Here is a 26019-nt window from a genome sequence, read left to right as displayed (position 1 = left end):
GGCCTACACGACCATGGGTAAACGTGATCCTGAGGCGATTCATGCCCATGCAGTGAGAAATAAGGCCACGGCCCTTGTGTTTCAGAGACATGCTTCTTGCGATGTCATCAGCAACTTGGGCCACTCCGTCGGCCCTCTGTACACACTATTTGCTGGACACCAACTCCAGGCACGATACAGAGTTTTGGTCAGACGGTTCAGAAGAACCTTTCGAAGGGATTGTGTCCTACGACGTATTCCTTATCTTGATAGATTACTTCCAGCTTGCTGGCCTCTGAATTTTTTTTCAGTAGACGGTGCTGCGCGTCGACGTCCCTCGAGTTGGTGTCCCTCGACAGCTTCTGTATCGGCGCCGACGTCATTGTGCGTATAAATAGACTCGCGCAGCGTCCGTTGCTCAGTTCCGTTTTTCCACCCTTCGTGGGCCTCGGAATCATGTTGCTCAGTTCTTTATTCAAGTATTTCTTATTATTCCTCGAAGATATCTTCTTCATTCGATGGCTTCCTCTTCCGAACCGTCGACCCCACGGTCCGGCTTCAAAATTTTGTCGAGATTGTGGGAAGAAAATGTCGTTGATGGATCCTCACAGGATCTGTTTGTGGTGCCTGGGATCGGAGCATCACTGTTCGGAATGCGAGGACTGTATGTCCATGACGGTGAAAGCCTTGAAGGAGCGTAAGGGGAAGCTAGAAAGAGGCAAGACTCTTAAAACTTCAACTTCTTCGAAAGTTTCCTTGGCAGAGTCGAGACATTAGTCTCCTCGCCGTCACAGGAAACATTCCCGTTCAAGTTCTCAAAGCGGTTCCTATCAGTCTTCGAGATCTAAACACTTGAAAAAGAGGCATTGTAGATCTCCCTCTTCTTCGTCTTCTTCCACTTCCCCGGAAAGGGTCCCCTGCCCCACGAAACACAGCTCTCCAGCTAAGTGGGAGGAATTCCGTAACAAAATGCTTAGCGTCTTCGCGAATGCGGCCTCAACCCCCTCGGAGACGGCTAATGGTGATACCCTGGGTGAAAGACCTGAAAAATCGAAACGCAGCGAGTTGTTGCATCCGGCGAAAGAAACTGCCCGAGAGCGTCATGAACCCTCGAGCAAAGGCAGTAAGACTGTGTCATTGACGCCGTCGTCGAAGGTTCCTTCGACTCATGAATCTGCGTCATCATCGCCTTTATCGAAGGGCCCGTCGACACACAAATCGGTCGAATCGATGCCGGATAAAGGACAGACCTACTGCTGTTAATACATCTCAGTCAGTAGACGTACCGAGGGCTTCAACCATGACCTCGAGGATGTCGTCGATAACCTCGACGACTCCGAGTAGGATTCCAATCCTCTTGACTTCTTCGAGGCCTCTTCATACTTTTTTCGACACCTTTTTCGGTTTCATTGAAGCCTTTGCTTCCGCGTCGACAACTTCGACGTTTTCTCAACCAGTGACTACAAGCTTGGCCCCTTCTGCTCTAGAAATGGGTTTTAAACCATACCCAAGGTCAGATTATTTCAGAGCTTTTTCCTCTATATATGAGGAAGGGGATGATTCTGACCATGAAAGACCCTTTGGGTTACAGAGGACCACTACACCTATACTAGAAGAATTTATCTCTGAAGAGAACAGATTGAAAGCCCTTCAAGACTCTTTGCATGAGGCAAGTGGTTTAGATACTTCTCCAGAAGTAGAATTTGCTAAACCAGACCCAGGGGAACATGCTGAGACCCCTTATAGGGTCTTAATGGCCAGAATAATAGAGTTCATGGGGTGGTCTACACCTTCACCTTCTTTTCAATAGGATGATCTTACAGACATTTTACTTAAAGGCCCACAGGCAGATCCTGTGGTTCCCTTTCATGCTGCATTGCAGAGAAAAATATCTGTCAACTGGGAACCTCCTGAGGTTATCCCGGCAGTTAACAAAAAACTATCTGCCAAATATAGGGTATCTGCTTCTGACCCTGAATATTTGTGCAAACATCCAACTCCAGAGAGTTTGGTTGTACAAGCAGCAACTTCATCGAACAGTAGATCTGCATACCCTACTATTCCACAAGACGGGGATGATGAAAGGTTTGACGCAATGCCAAAAAAGGTCTTCGCGGCATGTAGCATGGCGCTTAAATCCATTAATGCTACTTGCACGCTTGCAAGATTCAGCCATACACTTTGGGAGTGTGCTTCATCTGCGGCTGACTGTCTCCCGGAAGGAGGCGAAAGGGAAGCATTTCTGAACATCATTAAAGATGGTAAAGACGCAATGTGTGTGTCCCTTCAAACTGCATTGATTCTGCTGACAGTATCAGCAGGGCTATGGCGGCAAGTACTACAATCCGCAGATTTGCGTGGTTGCGAAAGTCTGGTTTTGCTCCAGATGTACAGGCCAGACTTTTGAATATGCCCTTTGACGGCACTTCTTTGTTTGGTAAGAAGGCTGATGACAGCCTAGAGAAGTTACAAACATCCAAGGCAGCGACGAAATCTCTTGGAGCTGCAATCCGTCAAACTCCGTATCGCCCCTCAGGAACCTCTTGGAGGGGTAGGTCCTTTCGCTTTTATTCCGCATTCGGAAAAGGCAGAGGACAGCCGGCTCAAAGGGGCCAAAAACGATTCACTCACGGTGGACGGGTTAAAAGTACAAATGCCGCAGCAGGTGCCTCCTTGCCCTGGGCATCTGCGTCAGCCGCCTCTAAACCACTCTGAGGTCTCTCCTCACAAGACACCAGGTTAACTCAACATCTGACGGAATGGCAGGCTATTATGTCAGATGTTTGGGCATTGGAGACAGTTGCCCAAGGTTACTGCCTGCCCTTTCTACGCACCCCTCAGAGTCATCCACCGAGGAACAACTCTTTGAAGTTTCCAGACCCGCTCCTTTCGCAGGAGATTCTAGACCTGCTAGAGAAAGGTACCATAGAACCAGTACCTGTAGCAGAGAGGAACAAGGGTTGGTATTCCCCCCTACTTTCTAGTACCGAAGAAGAACGGAGGACTGAGACCCATCTTGGACTTACGAGAATTGAACAAATTCCTCAGGAAGGACAAGTTCAAGATGGTAACTCTCTCTCAGATTCTTCAGGCCCTCCAGCTTCAGGACTGGCTGGTATTTCTAGACCTTCAGGATGCTTATTTCCATGTGCCAATCCATCTCAGACACAGGAAATACCTGAGGTTCGCAATTGGCAACTCTCACTATCAATTTCGAGTTCTGCCATTTGGGCTGACCTCCGCCCGAGGGACTTCACCAAACTAATGTTGGTAGTGGCTGCAAGTCTAAGGAGGGAAGGGATCCACGTCTACCCCTACCTAGACGATTGGTTGATCAGAGCAGTATCTTCGGAACAAGCTCAGATCCAACCAGATTATGTCTGCCACTTCCTTCACAAACTGGGCTTCTCCCTCAATTTAAAGAAGTCACAATGATACCATCACAGAGACTCCAGTTCATCGGAGCGGTCCTGGACACTTCCCTTGGGAAAGCCTCGCCACCTGAGGTGAGGGCTCAAGATATTCTGCAGATGGTCACCAAGTTTCAAAATGCCCAACTTCTCCCAGCCTTTGACTTTTTGAGGTTATTAGGCCTCATGGCATCCTGCATCTTCCTTTTGCCAGAGGCTCGCCTGAGAATGAGATCCCTCTAGTGGGTACTAAGAACCCAGTGGTCACAATTCTCAGGAAGAATGACAGATCTCCTTCAGGTCCCGGACAAAGTGACTCGAGACCTTCAGTGGTGGGCCTGTCGGGAGAACATTTTGAAAGGAGAACTGTTTTGGCAACCATGGCCGGAGATAACAGTTGTCACGGATGCCTCACTCACAGGGTGGGGAGCCCATGCCAACGACTTGACCATCAGCGGTCGTTGGTCTCCATCGGATCCACACTACATATCAACCTGTTGGAGCTGAGAGCTATCAGATTCCTGCTGAAGGCTTTTCTGCCATCTGTAACAAGGAAAAAATGTCCTAATAATGACGGACAATACAGTGGCCATGCACTACCTCAACAAAAGAGGAGGCATAGGATCACTGCCACTGTGTAGAGAGGCGATGCAGCTCTGGTTTTGGGCAATTCAAGAAGGAATCTCTCTATCGGCAGTTCACTTAGCCGGAGAGAAGAACTTGACAGCAGACGCTCTGAGCAGGCAGAGCACAGTCTCCCACGAGTGGGAGATAGCTCAGGAAGTCCTTCAAGAGATCTTCACCCTTTGGGGAACCCCTGAAGTGGATCTGTTCGCCACCAGTATCAACAGGATTTCCCCCGAGAGGAGCTTTAGGGGACGCGTTTGTAGTGGACTGGGAGTTTCCACTTCTGTACGCGTTTCCTCTGGTCCCTGTCATTCCTCAGATGATCAGGAGGTTGAGAAGATTCCAGAAGACTATGATCCTAATTGCCCCAGACTGGGTCAGGAGAACCTGGTACCCGGACCTTCTGGACATGTCCATCTGCCCTCCGATTCGTCTTCCGCAGAGGGAGGATCTTCTCTCGCAGAAGGGAGGTCAGGTTCTCCATCCAGACATCAGAACCCTCAACCTTCACGCTTGGTTTCTGAAAGGTTGAGATACAAGGATTGGGACCTCCCAGATGACATCATGGAGGTGTTGCTTTCGGCTAGAAGGCCAGAAACAAAGACTTTATATCGTTGCCGTTGGAACAAGTTTTGCAGCTGGTGTAGAGAAAAGAATATCGAACCCTTTTCATGCAGTACACCAATGGTGTTATCTTTTTTGCTCTATTTGGCGAATTCAGGTCTTCAAGTTGGTATGATCAAGGGCTACTTTGCAGCGCTGTCGATCTTCAAGCGCACTGCAGAGGAGCAATCATAATTCAAATTACCCCTAATAATTCAATTTCTGAAGGGGTTAACTAATGTGTATCCCCCAAAGCTGTTTCAAGTTCCCTTGTGGGACTTAAATCTAGTCTTAAATTTCCTGATGGGTACTCCCTTTGAACCACTCCATTCTTGTTCATTAAGATTTCTCACCCTTAAAACAGTCTTACTAGTGGCTTTGACATCTGCCAGAAGAGTGAGCGAATTACAAGCTCTATCTTGCAAACCTCCTCATACAATTTTTCACAAAGACAAAGTTGTCCTACAAGTGAAGCCTAATTTCCTCCCAAAGGTAGTCTCTGAATTCCACATCACTCAGAAGATAACCTTACCTTCATTCTATCCTCCTCCCCATCCAGGGAAAGAGGAAGAGAGGCTACATAGGCTGGATCCAAGGCGAGCCTTGAGTTTTCATATCGGTAGATTTGCCAAGATAAGGCAAGCAGACCAACTGTTTATATAGGTTATACAGGACACAAATTAGGATTGCCAATCACAAAACGGACCATTTCAAGATGGATTATTTTAGCCATTCTAGAATGCTACAAATTGGCAGGGGAAGAGCCCCCTCAACACCTTAGGGCTCATTCAACCAGGGTATCGCAGCCTCTTCGGCCCTCCAAAGAGGGGTACCGATTCGAGACATATGTGCGGCTGCCACATGGTCGTCCGCACATACCTTTACAAAATTCTACAATCTGGATTCTTCCTCTAGCCAGGAGACAAGATTTGGCAAAGCTGTGTTACACACTGTTCATTCTTAACGGGAAATATTACAATTTTACTCCCACCTCCGTTTACACACCACTTCTATGGGAGTCTATCAAGATAAGGAATACGTCACAGGACACAATCCCTTCGAAGAACAAGTTACTTCTTACCTTGTAATGTTCTTTCGAGGGGATGTTCTTCCGACGTATTCCTTATCGCCCCTCCCAACCATCCCCTCAGTAAAACTTCCCTTGTGGTTGCAGCTTACGCTCCTTCAAGGTCAATAACCAATTCATGCACAGCTACTCTTAAGCTTCAAAACGGAACTGAGAAACGGACGCTGCGTGAGTCTATTTATACGCACGATGACGTCGGCGCTGATACGGAGGCTGTCGAGGTACACCAACTTGAGGGACGTCGACGCGCAGCGCCCTCTACTGAAATTTATTTCCCAGGCCATCAAGCTGGAAGTAATCTATCAAGATAAGGAATACGTCGGAGGAACATCCCCTCGAAAGAACGTTACAAGGTAAGAAGTAACTTGTTCTTTCGATTCATCCTAGATATGAGGCAGGTTGTCACAGCTCCACCCTACTTTCTTTTTCGGTGGAATCATCCACAAGGATGGAGGAAAGGGGACGGGACGTGTGAGTAACAAAGTTACTCACAGTAGTGACTAGATTCCTCCTGGTCCATAGTCCCCTTTCCTCCATTCATCCCTCCCACCTTCCCCCGCTAGTATGCCAATGGCTTATAGGTTAGGTAATACGACTAACCAGGTATCTAAGCATCCTATGTGTTGAAAGGGGACTGAGGTGAGGTGACGGAGGGTGGGACCTTGGCGGGTCGTTCCCACGCCACATGCTCTACTAAATGTAAAGGGGAAGGTAATGTTTTTTCTGCCAAAGGTTCCAGCAACGTCTACATGTTGGGGGAAGCACACAAGGATGCAGGAAAGTGTACTGTGGACTAGGAGTACTCTAGTACCTATGGTTAGTAACTATAATTATTGTGAGCAACAACATGATGAAAACACATTGGAAATTGAATGCTACTGTGCACTGGTTGTGACATAGTATCTAATGGATTTATTCATGCGTTACAAAACCAAATGTGAATTGTGTGTATTTGTACTCATTTTTTCACAGCAAGTGTGCTGTAAAAGTCACAATCTTTAACCCATTATTTGTAACATTTTCTCTGGGACAGAACCCCCTCAAGCTCCTCTCAGTTCGTTTGGGCTCCTTTATGTTCATGTAAATGTTAACCCCATTCCAATGAAAAAAGTGCAATTGAATGCCATCATCATTTTCATTGTAATGCCTTTAAAATGTGTTTTCTAATGAAATAGCTCCCTTATAGTATCTAGAATATAAATCAACATAATTACTCATCTTTACAGAAATACATGTAACTCATGATCCTTGTTTAAACCATGTAATGCTGTTCTCAGTTAAAATATTCTCTTGCATTCCTTTTGGCTGAATAGTCACTCCCTCTCGATTCAAAACCAAAGAACTGTACTTGCGCCTCTGATCACTTAATTTCTTAATGTCTCTTTTATGTCAGCGTATGTGCCTACATGTATTAAAGAGGTGTGGATCGCACTTTTGCCAAAAAAAACAACTCTTGATCCAAATATCCCCACAAATTACCGACCTATCACAAGTGTGCCCTTTCTTTTCAAGATACTAGACTTTTTGGCATACTTACAGATGCAGGCCCATCTTGAAGACCATGATCTTTTGGGCTCTAGACAGTCTGGTCTTAGAGCATGCCATGGCACAGAATCTGCTTTTCTGGATCTCTAGGCAAGCTTGCCCAAATTATGAACAATGGTCTCTTCTTGCTTTATTAGACCCCTCGGCTGCGTTTGACCTTGTGGATTTTAACATTTTATACAATAGGGTCCAGTCTACTGCTTTCACTACTAGTTTCATTGATTTGTTTGTTTTTTTCTAGGTTTAAGGGTTTTTAACACTGTTTATTGTTATTTCATGATGATGTCTTAATTATTTAGTATAGGGTCTTAGTAGTTTTAGGGTTTTCTGTTGTTTGTTCTTGTTATGTGTGTGCCCATTTGCTTATGGGCCTACAGTGCCTTACAAATACATTAACAAGGTCTTGCTCTGATTTGACAGATTTTGCTTCTAATCTACAATTGATTACAGATGCAAAATACAGCACAAACCGCATGAGTGCTTCTGCAATGTATAATATTACTGATCTTTATCTCCTTTCCTTATTCCTCTTTGTAATATAATGTGTTGTGGGGTTGAATATTTACACATAGTGTACTGGCTACATGTACTGCACTGGTCTACTATTTAGCTATACAAATGTAACCAAAGAATACTCTAACCGCCAGCTCAAGGTGTGGTAAACATTCTAAGATTATATGTAACAGGATATGGTTTTGAATATGATTTATGTCATGGACACGTAGTAGGAGTGTATTTTTTAATTCAATGTGCAACACTTGATTAAAACACAATTACAAAGTGCACAGTGTGCCCATGTTTAGTTGCTTTTTCTTCTAATAGTTTACAAGTCTATACTTGTGATTTGTCCTGCAGTACTGCTCTATGCATCTCCATATTTGACATCAGTATAAGACCACAAAAATCTGTATGAGCAATTAATAGCATGGAGTTCCCAATTACTACCTGTAAACATCAGGTTTTCAAACATAAACTGATCATGCATACTCAGTTCATGGACATGGGAAAAATAAGTTAATTTTTCTCCTTTCCTTATCCTTAGATGAACTTCGGCAAGTCACTATAGCAATGATGACAAGAAAGAATGAACTGGAAGAACAGAGCAGGTATGTTTTGTGGCATTGTCATAGACAGGGTGGAGCACTTAAGCCCTACACACTTGGGAACAGGATGATGCCATGGGTCCAAAACCATTGTCAAGGCTGACTCGACACTTTATCCCACTGAGGTCAATAAATTGAGTTAAAGAAGTGGGTAATATTGGTGACCCAGATTATTACAGCACCTTGAAATGGCCCGTATCGAGGATAATGAGATATATACATGATTAATAATGTTAGAGTACATACAACAGATTGATTGCAGTATGCTACTTTGATGTGGCCCCCCCTCACAATGGGTGAGAATGTATTTCCAACCACCAACATACTACTCTCTACTGAGAGCAGAAGATAACTTCAAAAGTCTACAAACGTACATGTTTTCACATTGTAGGACCATGCCCGTGGTGACAGTGTCACGCTGACACCATGTGACAAATGGATTTTGTTTCTCTGTCTGATAAATGTTTACTTCTGAATTGGCATGAGGAGAACCAGAATAATTTTGTAAACTGTGCTCTACCGTCATGTTTTTTTACAAACCGTTGTTTTTTGTTTTCCATAAAATGGACTCTTCACACTTGGAAGTAGAGTGCTACATCCTGGGAAGATTCCAAGGTGCTGATTAGGTACCTCACTCCGTTGCCAAGCAGAAGCTTACAAGGTTTTCTTAAGTATTGAAAGATTGAAGGCTTCTGCTTTCCTTTCCGTCCAGTAACACAGCGTATTTGGTGGATCATGGTCTATGGTTCATCACATCATCAAATCCATGTAATCCTGCATCCTCAATACATTTAGGCAGTTTAACATTGTATTTATGTATTTATTTGTATTTATTTATTGTTTGCTTGTTAGGTACTTATATATCAAATACATTCTGTTTCAAAGTGCTCACAGGGCAACAGGGAGGGAACATGGGATTGCAGTACAATTAAAATATACAAGAAATACAGTGGGGGAACGTGCAAGTGCAGCAAGGAAGAGAGTAGTGGGGTAGATGCTCAGGCTCGAGGGTGAGCCACAGATGTAGTGCAAGTTATGGTAAGTGCTATGCGGCCAGGAGCCGCGTTGGGAGTCTACAGAGCAGAGGGTGGGCCGAGGCAAGTGCTGAAGGTAGACAGAAGCTGGCGAGATTGGCCTTGAGTGATCAGGGGCCCTGAGGATGCATAAGGGTCCATGACACCAATCACAGCAACTGTGGGATTAGCAAAGGAGGGAAGGAGGAGAAAAAGAGGAAGCTCTTGAGGTGCTTTTAGAACTTAAGAAGGTCCTGCTCAAGGTGCAGAGGGAGGGGGAGGCAGTTACATAGGAGGGTTCCAGCTGAGGAAAGCGAACAACCTCCTGCTCTCTGTTTAGCTTAACACTTTACACAGGGAGTTGGTGCCAGAGGAACGTAGAGGTCGAAAAGGAGAATATTTTGTAAGAGAGAGTTTCAGATAGTGTGGTCCCCGGCCCCATGCAGCCTTGTGGATAATGCAGTGTGATTTGAATTTGATCATGCAGCATCCGGTAGCCAGTGGAGACTTTTTAAGGCAGGAGAGATGCGGTCCCTGGGCTTAAGGCCAAAGATAAATATTGCTGCTCTATTCTGGATTAGCTGAAGGGGTTGCTGAGTGGAAGAAGGTAGGCTGAGGAGGAGGCTGTTGCAATAGTCAAGCCTAGCGAGAATTAGGGCTCGGGAGACATTGAGTTTCTGGGGGAAAGTGAGAAAAAGGAGAATTCCTTTGAGAAGGAAGAGTTGAAAGTGGCACTTCTTAGCAATGTCCTGAGTGTGAGTGGGGAAGGAGAGAGAGGGTGAAAGATGACTCCAAGGTTTATGGCTTCAAAAGGAGCAGGGGGAGAGCCCAAGGTGGGATGCCAGAGAGAAGGGAAGAAGGAGGCAGCAGGGGTCCCAATCAGAAGGATCTCAGCATTGAGGCAGAGATCATTGTAAGTGCACCATGTCTGTTTGGCAGATAGGCAATCGGGGATGAAGGAAGGTGCGAGTAAGTCAACAGGAAGTCTGAAAAAGAGTTGAGTGTCGTCTGCATAACACTGGAAGTTGGGGGAGAAGGAGGAGTTGAGGAGTGCCAGCTGAGCAAGGTAGATGTTAAAGAGCCCGGGGAGAGGATAGATCCCTGGGGGACACCACAAGTAGAGAAGGTAGTAGGAGAGTAGATGGTGCCCAAGATGACTTGGGAAGAGCGGTCAGTTAGGAAAGAAGTCAGCCATTCCACTTCCCGTTTCAAGATACCAAGGGTATTTTGGAGCCTTTGTATGAGGATGGAATTGTTATTGTTATTGTTATTTTGCACTTATATAGCGCCTTATATACCATTGGTATGGTGGACCGTTGCCAAAGGCAGAGGAGAGATCAAGTAGGATGAGGATAGCTTGCGAGTTTAGAGTCCAGGGATGCAAGCAGTTCTCCAACATGGGGTCTGGCATGGATTCACATGCTCATGAATGTTCCCTGTTGTCAGGCCGGGAATCCTCAGTAAAAAAAAAACAGTTTCACTTACAAACTGTATTTCTCCTCTAAACCAATCACTGTACTCTGGGGTCATACTGCCCCCAGTCAATGACTGCCCTCTCGCTAAACCCCTCCTCTGACATCCATCTTCTATGGCATGTTCAAGTGTTGGGAGTTCTCAAGTTTTACTCTGTAAGGTATTTTGTTTTTTGCACTTTTTTTTTAGAAAAAAGTTGTATTTTTGTCAAAACAGAGCCTGTGTGCTCTTCTCACCATCCGTTTGTCTGTGAATTTCAGCTCCCTTCAAGAGCAGGGATTGCCGAATTTCATCGAAGTTTCAGGCCTACTCCGCACTGCCGACCATGACAGAGGAGAAGGAAGGAAGTTCCCTTTTCAAGCTCTGCACCAGATGCAGACTGCGGAACGTGTTTGTAGAGGACAAACACCTTCAATGCCTCTACTGCCTTCACCCGCACCACAAAAGGAGTAGATTGTGAGATCTTCCTCTGCTTCTTCAAGAGAACGATGAAGGATTGACACAGTAGACTGGCAAAGTGGCTTAGCGCCAAGGCCTCTGTCCTGTGCATGAAGTAGGGTCATGCCTCACCTAGGACCGGCCGGTCCGAAGAGCGTACTTCTAAGTCCTTTGAGGTTGCTCCATCCGTGGGGGCCCGAGACAAGGCCATGCACTGCAAGTCCGCTTCCGTTGGCTTCGCGCACAGGTGAGTCCCTCGATGGGAAGGGTGCGATCAACGTCACCATCTGCCTCCATCGCCAGCCAGGGATCGAGCTCTTCGTCAAAAAGGAAGTCGTCCAACCCGGCTAAGCTGCAGGAGAAGCCAGAGAAGCCTGAAGTGGAGGAAAAGACAGCCATGGAGGATGACAACTGCGGCAAAACAGCGAGGACTGCGCAGGGCCTAGTGTGCCAACCACGCCTGCTCAGCTGAGAGATGCATCCTTTCGACCCTACACACCTTGATGTCAGAAATCCAGAAGAGGATGCTGCTAGCCCCATCCCCTGTGGTTCCAGATCAGCCTCCGGCTAAAAAGGGGAAGCGCCATCCAATGCCCCCGCATCAACCTCCACACCTGCACCCAGTGCCCTCCCCCCGATGAACCCGGGGACGGACGCGGCCATGACAAACGATGACAATGACATGGTCACGGTGGGTGAATCACTGCAACCGAGGGCATCCGCACCGGATGAGGTGGCGTCCTTTCATGCCATGGTCGCCAAAGCTTCTGAACTTTTCCCTCTGACGACCGAGGAGACCAAGAAGGATGGCTTCCTATACCAGAGGCTTGAGGCTAAGAGGAAGACCATCATGGCAGTGTCCCTCCTGGACGACGTGTGGGAGGAAGGCCTAGCCCTTCGGAAGAATCCTTGCATGGCCCCGGTCAAGAGCGATAGGCTGGAGAAAAAGTACTGGGTACCGGAGTCCACACACAAGTGCCTATGGTTGCAACCGTCGCCGGACTCGGTGGTGTCGGCGGTCGCAAGGAAGACGTTGTCGAACCCCTTGTTGTTATCCTCAGTCCCTCCAGACAGCGAGGGGAAGAAGTTGGACGTCATTGGGAGGAAGGTCATTTACTCCAGCGTCGACCGTCAAGGCAGCCAATGCATTGGTTATCCTGGCCAGCTATGACAGGGAACTGTTTTACAAGCTGGGCCCGATTCTGGAGTTCCTGCCTGATGACAAGAGGGTAGAGGTGACAAAAAGAGAGAACGAGAGTGCACAGCTGTTGCTTTAATCAAGGTCTAATAGTTTCCCGTATTTGTTTTATTTGTTAAAAGTTCATTAGTAGGGTGCAGCCCACTGGTCAGTGCCACCGTGTAGGACACTGTAAGTAAACTGAAGCAAAGATATCAAGACTTTTAAGCCTTCGGTGTGGGCTGCACACCCTTCATACCCACTTCGGGTTCAGCAGTTTTGTGAAACTTTATCAAAAAATTGTCATCTAGGTATGGTTATGTTAAGCTCCTTTATTTCTCAAGTATCTCTTGGATTTCAATTATCCAATTTTTTCTAAGTGCAGCTTCACCAATTAGGCTAATGCTGTATCAGAGGCAAAAAGAGGGTAGAGGTGATCGCACTCCTCCAGGAAGGTGAAGTGGCATCGGACCATCCCCTCACAGTGGCCCTGGACATCGCTGACACAGGTTTCCGGCAGATGGGGATCATTGTCTGCCTAAGTCGGCGAGGCTGCCTGAAGCCCACTAATTTCCACCAGGAGGTCCAGACAAGGGTACTGGACATGCCCTTCAGGGATAACCTCTTTGGGAAGGCCGTTGATAAGTCCTTGCAGGCCATCAAGACGGGTACAAAGATGGCTCGAGCCCTGGGGACTCTACAACAGCACTGCTCTTCCTTTCGTGCCTATGGAGGAAAATCGGGCAGATTGATGACAGGTTTCTCTCCGTCGTACCAACAGCCCTCCCGGTCCACGACCCAGGAGGCCTATAGAGCCCGTTCCAAGGCCTTTGGTGGAGGTAGTCCACGCTATCATTGCTCCCAAGGCGGAACACAGACACCAAAGCAGGACTGAACCAGTCAGGATGTCGGGCCCCCATCCATGCACCCCAGGAGGCCGGCTGACTGGGTTCATCAGCGAGTGGGAGAAGATCTCCACTGACAGATGGGTGCTGGATGCTCTCACCCACGCACATACCCTGGAGTTTCAAAATAAGTGTCCACTGATCCCTCCGGTGACCCGGCTGGAGCAGCACATCCATCAACTCCTGCAAGAGGTACAGGCCATGCTAAGAAAAGGGGCAATAGAACTAGTTCCTAGATGATTCCGCGGCTCCGGAGTCTACTCCAGATTCTTCTTAGTCAGAAAGAAGGCTGATAACTAATGCCCATTCTAGACCTGCAGCGTCTCAACAAGTACCTTAAGTCCCAGAAATTCAGGATGGTCACGTTGCAGCACGTGCTCGGCCAACTGGAGGAGGGGGACTTCTTGACATCGCTGGACCTGGAGGGTGTCTACTTCCACGTCCTCATTCACAGGAAGCACCGTAAGTTCCTACGCTTTGTGGTACAGGGAAGGCACTACCACTTCAAGGCCCTCCATTTTGGCCTCAAATCGGCACCCAGGGTATTCGCGAAGTGCCTCGCACCAGTGGTGGCCCATCTGCGTCTACGAGCGATACACGTATACCCGTACCTCGATGACTGGCTCATCCGGGCCAATTCACGAGAAGTAGCTATGGGAAGGCCATGATTTGCACTCGGGCTGTGTTTTTTGTGCTTTTTGATTCCTGACTTACTGAGAGAGGGGTCAGGTGGGTAGGAGATAGAGTAGCAGTTAAAGAACATAGGAGAGATGGTGTTCCCTTAATACTGTATCTCCTTAAGAGATGATTCTCTTAATACTGTATCTCCCTCTCACCCTGCTCCAGAAAGACTCCTTAAGATTTTCCTGGAAGCCCAGAAGCTCCTAATGCGTGATACCATACAATTGAGCTAATACTCAACAAAGCCAAGTTTTCTAAATCTTCAGATCAATATTTTATGCTTAAGTAGCAAATTCGTTGGATTGCCTAAAGAGTAGCAATAACATGCTATGAAATGATATGATGGGTTATTTATAACACGCTTAATACCCAGAGGTTTCTAAGCACGGACCCGATGATAAAACCTGTGTTGCTCTGTGTCATCTTGCTTCCAAGGCGAGCATGTTGCCCCTGAGCTATCCTCCCAAGACAAAAATATAAATCCAGTCCTCATGTTAACAAGCAGAATATCTCTTTCACTGGATCTGCAGACGGACATGCCATCGAAGATGCCATATTTTAGAGTATGGGCATCAACATTTTAGTGCAGACCTCTACCTTTTGCACTGAGCGCTGCTGTAAGGGTCTTCATGGGAGTTCCAATAGTGGTGCAACCTATATGCACTACTAGGTTTTATCTGTAACCCCCCTCTAACAAGCTGGCTGATTCTGGGCAGAGATAGGCCTCCTTGTTGGATTGTCTGAAAAACCTACAGTGTAATCCCAAAAGGTGTCTGTAATTTACAGAGTTGCTACTGGTTTCCAGCCAGTGCCTGTTGTACCTGGTGTAGAGAGAATTTGATCCATCTGGAATACCATGTCTCACATTATTTCAGGATACCATGGAGCGGATATCTTAAGCCCTCTGTATTGCTTGGGTGCAATTTTGTTATGCAGCAGTTGGAAATGCAAACCTTCATGTTTTGCCTTAAATTGTTATAGCTCTGTTGAAATGCGTTTACAGAAGTTTGATTTTATGGTATATCAGGGTTGATTCATTTTCCCATGTTTTTTCTGTATGTTTTAATGTAACAATTTTGAGCAAAAGGGAAAGTCTGTGAGACTTAAAACCAAAAGAACATTTCAGCAACATCTAAACAGTTTAATTGCAGAATAGCAACAGAGTGAGGCCCACATTGCCTCAACCTCTTGTCTGGCCCACCCCAATCGTAAAACATCCCGCCAGAGAAAGTGCAGGGCATCCATACCATCAAGCTTCCTCCTTGGCCCGGGCAATAACTGCTCATCTGCAAGTATGCTGCATCATTTTCCTTGGTGTAAAAGCACAATATTAAGCTTGATGCCAATATGGCTCCTTGGCACAAATCTTTGATCGCTGGTTTGGCAGTCATGCCCCCCTTCTGGAAGGTGATTCTTGCACATTACAAGGACAACATAAATACCACACATCTTTCACTGCTATAGCCTTAGTTTTGTAGTTACTGAAAATGAAAAGTGATTCGATAAGAAGTACAAAAGGCAAAATAATGGCAGGAGCAGCCCAAATGTCTGCTTGCTTTACAGACTTTTTAACATTAACGTATTAATTGCAAAATTATCGAAGTGTTATGTGGTAGAAAGGAGCTTTAAACAATAAATAAACACAGCATAAGACATACTTTAAATATGTATTTATGTTGTCATTTATATAGCACACATAACCCAGAGGCAACTAGGCTCTTGTTGCTACAGGCTACAGTCATTACATAATATAACTGCATATAGACAGATCTGCAATCCAGTGATGACTGCGGCTGAGTATCATTGGAAAGAGAATGTTGGCACAATAACTCTACTGCTCCCTCGTTGAAAAGATATTTTAACGGGCGATCTTGAAGACAGTTCCTTTTGGAAAGCCCTGAATTTCATGTGCTATGGCATTCCAGTGATATGTGGCCAGTGGTGTAAAGGAGCAAAGTGAAAGACAAGACAGCACAGAGTGGACTGAGGACAAGGTGGGTTGAGACGAGTTTGGAGTGCAGTGAGGTGAGTATGGGGAGATATAGTGAGTCAAGATGGGGGCCGGAAGCTTTAGGCCTTGGATGGATTTATGAAGGATATTGGATATGGAGCTATTGTTTGTGCTTAGCTGCTCTTAGTGAAGGTTGGGGGTGGGACAAGGACAACAGGAGGATTGGAAGGGTTCTGGCAACAAGGCTCAGTACCTTTGTGAGAGGGGAAAACAAGTAGAGGGGAGTTGCATTAGGAGATGGATTAGTAACGAAGCCTCCTGCGGACCATGCTGGTGATGTGTGTTTTGGTAGATTAAACAGTGAGATTGGCATGGGCAGACATATATTTAAGTACTTTTAGAAATAAATGAGCAGTGAACGACTGTTTGCTCTCAACTCAATTAAAGGCATTTTTTTTTTACTGTGCACACTTCCGATGCAAAGAGGCACCGACACTTTTATTCATGCAATGCATCTGTTTTTGTCAAGTACCAGTTTAGGAGGACATGTCTGATCAGAACGTTTTTGTTAATACCACAAATCCAGTTGGGTTTTCCTAGGTTCGGTGCCATCATGCTTGTTTTTATTTGGGTTGCTGTACCAACATCATTTTGACTGGTTGTGTGAGAGCTATTGCCTAGTGTACTGCCACTGCAAAGCTTCGGGGGCTGGAGAAGAACTAGTACTGACTGCGCTCAGTAGTAACCAGAAGGATTTACCTGTTATGATGTAAAATAATGTAATAGGAAAGCAAGGCGAAAATGCCGTTTTCAATGAGAACCACCTCGGATTGACAGCAAAGCGTGCAGCAGCGTTAGAGTGTAAGTGAAATGTGGTGCTGTGTAGAACATTTTTATATTTAGGAATTGCAAATATGTTAATAACTCAATCCTGAGTGCTAATCATTAACACTGCCTGTTCGCTGCCACAGAAAACACTATATGAGAAAGCTTGGAATGTAAGTAAGTGCTTTTCCTAAAGATAAATAGTTTCTGAGATAACATGATTTTCTAATTTGCAAGGCTGTTTCGTATATTGCACTTTTGTTTTGAGAGAGCAGGCAAAGGTCTGCAGCCTAGAATGTTTTATTAGTCAGAGGCTGCTAGAGGAAGGAACACATAAGATGTTAGTTATAGATGAAATATAAAATAGGAAACTGAAATCGATAAGAAATGTAGTGTGTGCTCTCACTAATCCCGTAGACCTAAAATTGTTAGATGGGTTTGAATTTGTTCGAAAAGGTAGCAGAGCACTTTTGTGATGTGGTTTGGAGTGCACATGTGTATGTTCCCGGCACTTTTCAGTGGACATTGGGGCTGTGAAGTGTTTCGTTGAAGTCAGAGTGATAGGATTTAGGGATCGAAATTAAGATTGGATCAGCAGGAGCTAAAAGCAGTTCCTGGTGTGACGAATCACAGGAACGTGTCCCTTCTCCCCATGGTGGAGCCCCCCTGTGAGGATACAGAGGTGAGCCTACTCTGCATCACAGATTCCCTGGCAGTGACCTCCTCCAGTGTGGCCAGGGGACGGCAGAGACTACCTGACCCCTTGGGGGGAGGGGAGGCTATATGACGGAGGATCACATGGGAGGAGGCAACTACTCTGGAGACATCATGACTCAATTGGACAAGATGCGTTAACCCCCACGTCCCCCGTTTCTCATGAGGAAGACCCTCTAATACCCAACATGTTGATGGCCTATTGTCCCTCCTTGTAGAAGTAAAGAACCCTCCTCCCGATATTCTGTAGGTCAAAACCCCATCTATGACCTAGAGACAAAAAGCTCCAACAAAACTCCTTTTACTACGGAGATACCTTTTTGTGGAAATATTTTCCCATTTAAAACCATTTAGAGAAACTATATTAACACTAAATGTCTGATGACATCCACAGATCCAACTCCCATAATCCCAGAAGTACTGAGACGAGGAGGATGAAGGGGATGATTGAAGGTTACTGGAGGCTGCAGATCAATGTGCAGATTAGTTGTTCTACAGAATGACCTCTGCGCAGGACACTTAAAGATGGCTATCACACTACCGAGTGTTGCAGTGAAGGGGAAGACCTCAGTTCCTATGCTGAGGCTTTTGAGTGCTAGAGACACGTACCTTCGTGGCGGAGCAGAGGAGTCTGCCGAAGCAGGAGGTAGTGCAGTGGAGATGTCGGTAGCAGCAAGAGATTTCCTGGCCGATCGGCCGCTCAAAGAAACAGCGTTCTCCATACCGAGACCAGAAGAGAAATGGGCGTGTGTTTGCACAGCTGCGAGGTAAGCAGTAAGGGCGTCTGCACAATCCAGCATGGAAAGCGAGCAGAAGAGCCACGCTGCGGAAGGGCAAGCAAGGATCGGAGACGCTGGAGAGAACCTGTGAATCTATCCAAAGCAAGTGGGTACCCAAAGGCGTTATGGTAACCACGCCAACACCATTTTGAATATTAGGAGATTGCTAATGCAGAAACTACAAGAAGATTGTTTGAATGCATAAAAGGCAAAGTACAGAGACAAGCCACAATAAGATACGCATGTATGAGATGCAAGTTTGGGGCAAAGTTTGAACAAACACTACCACAGACAGATATACTGAGTCAAGAACGGTATATGCAGTTTTGGTGATACTGTTAGGCAGAAACCTGTGCAGTTCCCTTTGGGGCCACTGCAAAAGATGTAAGACTACAGGTGTTGGCAGTAAACCCACTTGGTAGCAGTCTGTACCACCCAGATTTACCTGGTAGCTGTGGCTGAGCAGTCAGACTTCCCTCAAGAAGAGTTAGGCAGTATGCAAAGTATACACAATAGGCACTCGGGGACAATAATACAAGCAAACACTGACCAGAGCTTTGGTATCAAAGTATATAATTATTTATTTAAAAACACATTGTTTGAAACACTCCAGCACTCTTATTGTAAAAGATTCTAAACACAGTTACTATTGTAATATATACACCCCTTTTCCTTATCGGATAAGTCACAGTAAAACACCACTTATTTTCATACAGAGGTGAGCGCTTAACTGGATGGCACTCCAATAAGTTTGTGAGAAAGGGAGGGAAAAAGACAGAATATGGAAAGCTACACCACTCTAAGATTCAGGAACACTGTTAGCAAGGCAGAAGAGCAAAAGTCACTGGTGAGCCAAAGTCCAAAGGCTGGGCCCACTCGTAGAGAGAGCAGAGCACAAATGCGCCCAAGATCAAACAGTTACACTAGGCTGAGAAAGTCTTGCAGAGGGTTCAAAAAGAGTTTAGAGAGGCTTAGGAAAGTTTAGCCAGGGTGTCCCAGGCTAACCCAGGTTCGAAAGCCGGGGGCTAAATCTACCCCGTACAGTCGGTAGCCAGGGAAGCCAGACGGAACACGGTACCTTAAGTGGGAAGGATCCTCCAGTGGTGGCAGTTGTTCCTGGTAGTGGGTGCAAGTTGCGTCGTCGTCCAGGGGAAGAGAAGATCTCGACTTGGAGGAAAGATGAAGGTCGTTGCACTACCAGGGCAGAAACCAGCCGCGGAGTTTTCCGGTTAAAGGTGGTACCTTTGTTTCGCGGTCGTGGTAAAACGTGGTATCCCGGTTGCCGGGGTGCTTGGCACAGGCAAGGCGGCCACGAGGTACGTTGGGAAGGCGAAAAGACGGTGAAACTGGTTATCTCCACCAGTCAAAGGAAGAAGCGTCTCCGGCGGGAGATCTCCTCTGTCGTTGGGAAAAGTGGTGAGACGGTCCAGCAGGGCTCCACCGGTGGTGGCGTTGTGGCAGGTCGGCTCAGCTTCTCCCTCGTCGGATTCTTAGGTCCTGTGGCGACTTCTGAAGTTCCAGTCCCCCAAAGCCCTGCTTTTATGCAGCAAACCCCCATTCACTCAGCCTAGCTGTCACTCAAACATGCTAAGTGGTGAGCCGGCCGGCTCACCACTTGGGCCAATCAGGATGGAGTGCGACTTGAGTTGCCTAGGCAACTCAGTCCAGGGTGCCTAAATTCCCCTCCACCCCTCCTAAGTACCCCCGACAGAGTGGCACCACTTTTGAGGGCTTCTGTGGAGAAGCCCGCCAAAAAGTGGAACAAAGGGCTCAACCTGGGTTGGAGTTACAGAAGAGAACACAAATGCCATTTTAGAATCAAGTTTTGGCAAAAATACCAACCGGAGAATTAATATTAATTAAATAAACCAGCGGTATGTTCGAGGCTACCGTAAATAATTAATTAAATAATGATAGTAGCCTAAAACAATGGGAAATCCCATAGGAAAATATTTGCGGTTGAATATAAAAAGTAGTATCCACTGCCACCAGCCAAAACTCGATCCGGGGGGACGGAGACGTGCCCCCTCGACTAACAGACCCCGGGGCAATTGAATTGCCCCAGCCAGTACGTCCACAATATGATGGTTTGTACTGGTTCTGTTCAGAATTTAAGACTAGTAAAGTCAATGGTGACTTTACATGCCCTGCGAGACAGTAGTCAGTCCCAGGGTATGGAGTCTATACTGGGGGGTCACTATGACACTCCTGTGTCACTGCACTGAGGGTGCTGTGTAACACACATCACAAAAACACATGAAGCCCTATGGAGTAAAAGACCCCATAGCCCATTAAACACATCTAGATTCAAAGAAACACACTCAAATCATGCCCAAGAGTGAGGGTAAAAGAGTCTCACTCTTGGCAGGAGAAAAAAAATAAACCCCAAAAATCCAGCAAAGCTGCTGGGGGACTCACTAAGTTAGGAAATTCCGCCTAAACAGAGAATTCTCCCTAACAGATACAGAGAAACTTTAAAACCCATAAGAAGTCCTGGCAAGGGAAGGATACCAGGCAAATGAAACACAAGAGAAGTCCTGGCAGGGGAGTATACCAGGCAAGTGAAACCACAAGAGAAGTCATGGCAGGAGAGAACACCAGGCAGTTGAAATTGTACCAAGAGTCCTGGCAAGGGAGTATACCAGGCAAGTTACAAGGCTAAAATGAATAATAAAAGGAGGACAGTGTTTGCTAGACAAATTAGACATGTGTTAAAGAAAGACTGTTACAGAACTTGCTGCCTAACAGGAACATTGTGAATCCAGGAAAGACACAGAAGGAACTGGTAGTAAAAGAGGCATTGCCATCCCATTTCAAACCAAGGGGAAGGGAACCACCCTCTGGGCCCAAGGTCTTTAACCTTGGAGAACATTTTCTCTGGAGCTATTCTAATTTTCAGTTGTGAAAACTTGTTGCCAACTTCAGGTTGGAGATAGTTCCTTTCACACTTTGTTTTTTTTTTTATAGTGTGACGGTCAGGATTGGACGTTTGGACACAAGGATGGTTTTTCAGATATTGACATCCTGACACATACATGACAAATTTGTGTCTGGATTTCATTTCCGACCCCTCCTCCCCCTTTGGGGACAAGGATTCCCATTCCCGTTGGGAAATCCCTAGAGAACAGTTTAAAATAACCTCTTCAAATCTTTTCTGTAAAAATATATACAAGGGAAAAAAAACAACGTGTTATTGTCATTAGCAAACGGTAAATCTGTCTTAAAGACAAATTCCCATTCCACTGGGACAAAGAAGATGATGGGTGGAGGAGAAGAGAAACTGCTGGAGACAGAGAGAAAGGGACACAGAATTGCGCTGGGGTAACTCCACGGCTATGTAATTCCTCAAATGGGAGGAGCCTGAAGACCCGAGGGAAGAACCCATAAATTACAAAAAAAGGCTCTAATGCTGGTACAGGAAACAGGCTGGATGCGCAACGTCCTGTAGTTGTGCGAATGCGAAAAGTGGAAACAGAGGCACTGCAACCTGTAGTGAGGAGACTGAGAGAAACTAAGTCGGACATGTGGCATCCTAGACTGGAGAGAGAGAGAGACAGACAAATAGTGGTGGCGTGACCATGGGAGGCTTGTGGTGGACCAAGAGTCCCCAAAACAAAACCGAAACATTGGCGCAATGGCAAGCACAGAGCAAGGTGATATATGAAATACTGAACAGCAATTCCAGAAGACAAGACCGATCAAAGGACGTTGAAAAGACACAAGAGACCAAGTTGGAAAGAGAGCGAACCGACCCAATCCACTAGAAACCGCGGTAATGGTTTCCCTAAGAGCATAGGGTAATGGGGAAAACGGGAGACCCGGGAGTGGGAGGGAGGATTATTATTTGACTAATCATACTCGTCCCAGTCAAGATAAAAAGACTGTACTATTAAAACCAGAGAAGGAATTGAGAATCATTATGGGAACAAAAGAGAAAGATGTTCTAACACTCACAAAGAGGAGTGAATGAGAATTGTCTTTTGAGTAACAAACACTTATTAGTCAGGATAAAGAAAGCCAAAGAGGAAAGCCAAGTGATCAAAGAGAAATCTGAGAAGAAGGTTGGAATAGAATATATGTCCAGAGAGAGACCAAATATTGTGAACTGTTTAAAGAGGAAATGAATACTAAAGGAGAAATGTATTGGATACTTTTACAATAGGAATAGAAATGAATAACTCTTTCTAGAGAAATCCAAGAGAAGAAGCAAAAGTACAATAATGTATTGAATTAACTATACAAACTGATAAAGACAGTTACTAGAGTGTATTTAATGATGTACTAATGGCTGCAAGTTGGTGGGAAACCAAAACCCAGTAGAAGGGAGACATTCCCCTGTCTTTAGTTATTAAGTTCAACCGTTCAAGTGTTTGGCGCCCAGTTACCCCAGGTTTCGGTGCGCGGTACAAATAAAGAAACTAAACTAAGTTAGTGGAATGGTTAGTTTGACGCTGGACAGTTTATTTTCAAGACATTCACTGATGCCCATAGCTAGTTTAGTTAGGTAGGGACGTCTCATAGCATAGGGAGATTTAGGCATTATTATGTTCATTAATAAAGACAAACTTGAAATAGCTAATCAGAGTCTGCATTCTCCTTCTTACCCTCCACACTGGGTATTGTGGTAGGTCAGAAGGAAGATACAGACTGTCATGTGGCATATTCAAGTAACTTTTATTTAAATAATAAAGAGAATGGCTCACAACCCCTAGATTATTGTGGGATATATTGACCCACTCAACAGTATTTCTCCAAATCACCAAGCTGCATTTGCACAGAAACAGCAAAATAGCTGCGCTGGCTCCTGTGCGCGCCTGAACCTCAAAACTGCGTTTTTGCAGCAACAAAAAGATGGCTGCGCTGTCCTGCCAAGCACACTTCAGGCAAGATGGAACAAGGGGACACACTGAAGGAGCGTGCCAGGGTGTTCTGAAACATATAAATGGAATAAAGTGAAAAGGCAGCACTGCTTTGCTGAAAACCCAAAATTCCCCTTCAAAATGAAACTTTTTCACCCTTTCAAAATGCTGCTTTGACGCTAATTCCATCTGTTCTGTCTTAAAATACTGTGATTAAAAAGGCCATGCCATGCCCAGGATATTTCATTGTGCCTCAGCAAAACCAGGCATAATTCCCGAATAACAGGCCCTGTCAAACCAACTCTGAGAGAAGTCAACAAGGAACTTACATTTTTACTCGCACAGGAAAACGCGGTAATTTCTTTACAAATGTATCAAAGCTCAGCCGTTCAAAGAGACTCTAGCTCTCTGAGACAGGCCAGTTTCAATATATCTGTGCTTCAGATAAAACTCCTGCATTTAAGAAAATGACTATAGATGCAAAGACAATGTGGGAATCTGATGGAGCTGCCAAACCGAAGTTAAAGAAAGAAATGCTAGCCTTTCACCACACTTGTAAAAATGGGCTTTTGCAAAACTAAAGCGGAAAAAAGTTGATTTAAAAAGTAAACTATTGAATGAGAGCCTGCCATTACCAATAAAGATTTTAAACCACATGGTCCGGATTTGCAAGGTCTCAAAAACAAGTTATTCCAGATGTCAGAGCCTGAAACTTCCCCCTAAGGAAGGGAGCCACACCATAAACCTCAGCAGATACTAACACCTAAATGATAATTGCTAGTTTGGAAAGAATCTAGGTTAGGTTAACCCACTGATAATGGAACTCCCAGGGCAAGGAAGTTTGAAGTGTGAAGGGGCAATAAAACTTTCAATTAAGCTGAGAAACCCCCACCTTGCTTTGAAGGAAATGACAGTCGGTAGCAGTTGAAGGAAGAAAAAAAAATGATCCAGTGACAAAGGACTGCCATTTGTTATCAAAGACTATTTCTTAAATAAACTGTTTATCTCTGCAGCAAGACTTTGTAAAAATGTAAGATTTTCACAGTGTAAAAGTGATTTTTTGGGCTTTCTTTTAAGACCTGGTAGAATTCACTGACACCTTGGGGACAGAAATGGCAAAGTATGGCGGATTGCAAGAAAAGCATCCATGTTGCAAATGCATATTTTTGTACATACATCCCTTATGATAATCCACACCCATGTATAAAGTTATAGAATTTTGAGTAATATAAATCCCATTGAAAAGCGCAAAAAACTGATAAAAGGGCGAAACAAGGTCTCACAGACTGGAGGATTGGACTTCAATATGCTGCACAAAATATGTAACCTGTGTATATAATTTGCTAAGAGATTGCAGTTGTATAAATGTATGTTTATGGCAAAATCGGATTTTAGTTAAAGTAACTGGGAGGTTTTTGGACATTGTAAAACTCACCTCATAAATCGGACATTTTCCTGAAATCCAACCAGCTGAAAGCGAGGCAGAGACTATCACCATTGTCCAATACCGTTGTTAGAGGTGTGTTTAGTTAAGCCTGCCCCAGTCATATACTTTGATGATGTCACTATGCATTATAAATAAGAGTCCCTGACAAGACTACACACACACACTCTTCCTGATTTTCCTGTGCCAGCGTCCTGTTCGTGTTCCATCCATCCAGATTCCAGATCCCAACTACAAGGCCAAAACATTCTGACCCTACTCCAGGGCCCACTGCGAAACCCAAGCATTGCAGATCCTGCTCCAGCAAGGCCTCAATTCTGAAATCCCATTAAAATTCCCAAATAACCAAATGGGAAAGATGTGGTGTTTTTGGGAAGCATCCTGAACCAGCCTGGCTTGCTGCTCCCTAACTACATAACTGCAAACCTGCCATCCATCTGACCTTTAGTATCCAGTGACCAGAATTGCCAGTCCAGAAGTGCCATCCGGTGACCAGAACTGCCCAGCTGTTTGCCAGGCGTGCTGCTGTGTAGTGACCAGAACCCTTTACGGTCCAAAATCCCAAACTAAAGTGGACTGTAAGTATCATCCCTACCCCATAAGAATCCATAGTCTACTTGCCTTGCCTTTTGTCTTTATCCCACTCTGTCATCCTGTCCTTACCCTGCTAACTTGTTAAAACTGTCAGAATCATTCTTGCAACCCCGACCTTGATTTCTAGTGCTAGCGCTATCTCTTTAATAATTTTGTCTTGTGTAATCCTAAACCATTAGTCATATTTCGAGTAATCGGACTGGTTCCGCCAAGGTTGGGCGCTGGGGTGAGAGGGTTGAACTCGCGAATCAACCTTGGAGCTTACTGTGTCCCTCTTTGGTGGCCTAGCCTGAATACTCTAGTGTAAAGTAAAACTGTTCTTGTCACAATCGATGTCCTTTCATTTTTCACCGCTCCATTTTACTCAAAGCGCACCTTTTAATATCTTGCATAACTCATCCAATTTACCAGCTAGAGACTTGATTTCACTTCCATAATGTTACTGGGATATACCTCTATACGCCAACAAAATCAGTGTATTTCACCCCTTTTTTATACAAAATCTTTTGGGTAATTTTAGGCAGGAATAAAAAAATGCAACTTTCACAGATGTCATTTGGCTGCAATCTTTTTAAATGTTCCTCTCGTTTTCGAATTGTATGCTCTTGGTAATCCATTCTTTGTGATTGTTTGTGTCGTTGCATTGTTGCTCTTGTGAGGAATTGTATTTGCTTCAAGGTTTTTAACACATCATTACTTATATGTCCATTTCCGAGTGTCATTTCATCACATTGCAAGGGGTTTAAAAATCAGTTTTTCTCTCTTATTTGGGGAGGGACAGTCCGATTTGGATCCTGTTTCCTCTTTCTTAT

General features: G+C 45.2%; 1 protein-coding gene across 4 annotated transcripts in view; it reads left to right on the top strand.

Moving 5' to 3' along the window:
* Positions 1-26019, top strand: part of SNX29 (sorting nexin 29) — a 2314491-nt gene that overhangs the window by 1113466 nt on the left and 1175006 nt on the right. For all 4 annotated transcript variants that reach the window (XM_069645593.1, XM_069645591.1, XM_069645595.1 and 1 more), the window contains one exon: positions 8294-8357. In XM_069645593.1, coding sequence (XP_069501694.1) covers positions 8294-8357 — 64 coding nt within the window. The remainder of the gene's footprint in view (positions 1-8293; positions 8358-26019) is intronic.

The sequence above is a fragment of the Ambystoma mexicanum genome, chromosome 2p (assembly GCF_040938575.1).
Source record: "Ambystoma mexicanum isolate Mex_15411 chromosome 2p, UKY_AmexF1_1, whole genome shotgun sequence".
Classification (NCBI taxonomy): Eukaryota; Metazoa; Chordata; class Amphibia; order Caudata; family Ambystomatidae; genus Ambystoma; species Ambystoma mexicanum.
Note: the sequence above shows the minus strand (reverse complement) of the source record. Positions and strands in the feature narration are given on the sequence as shown.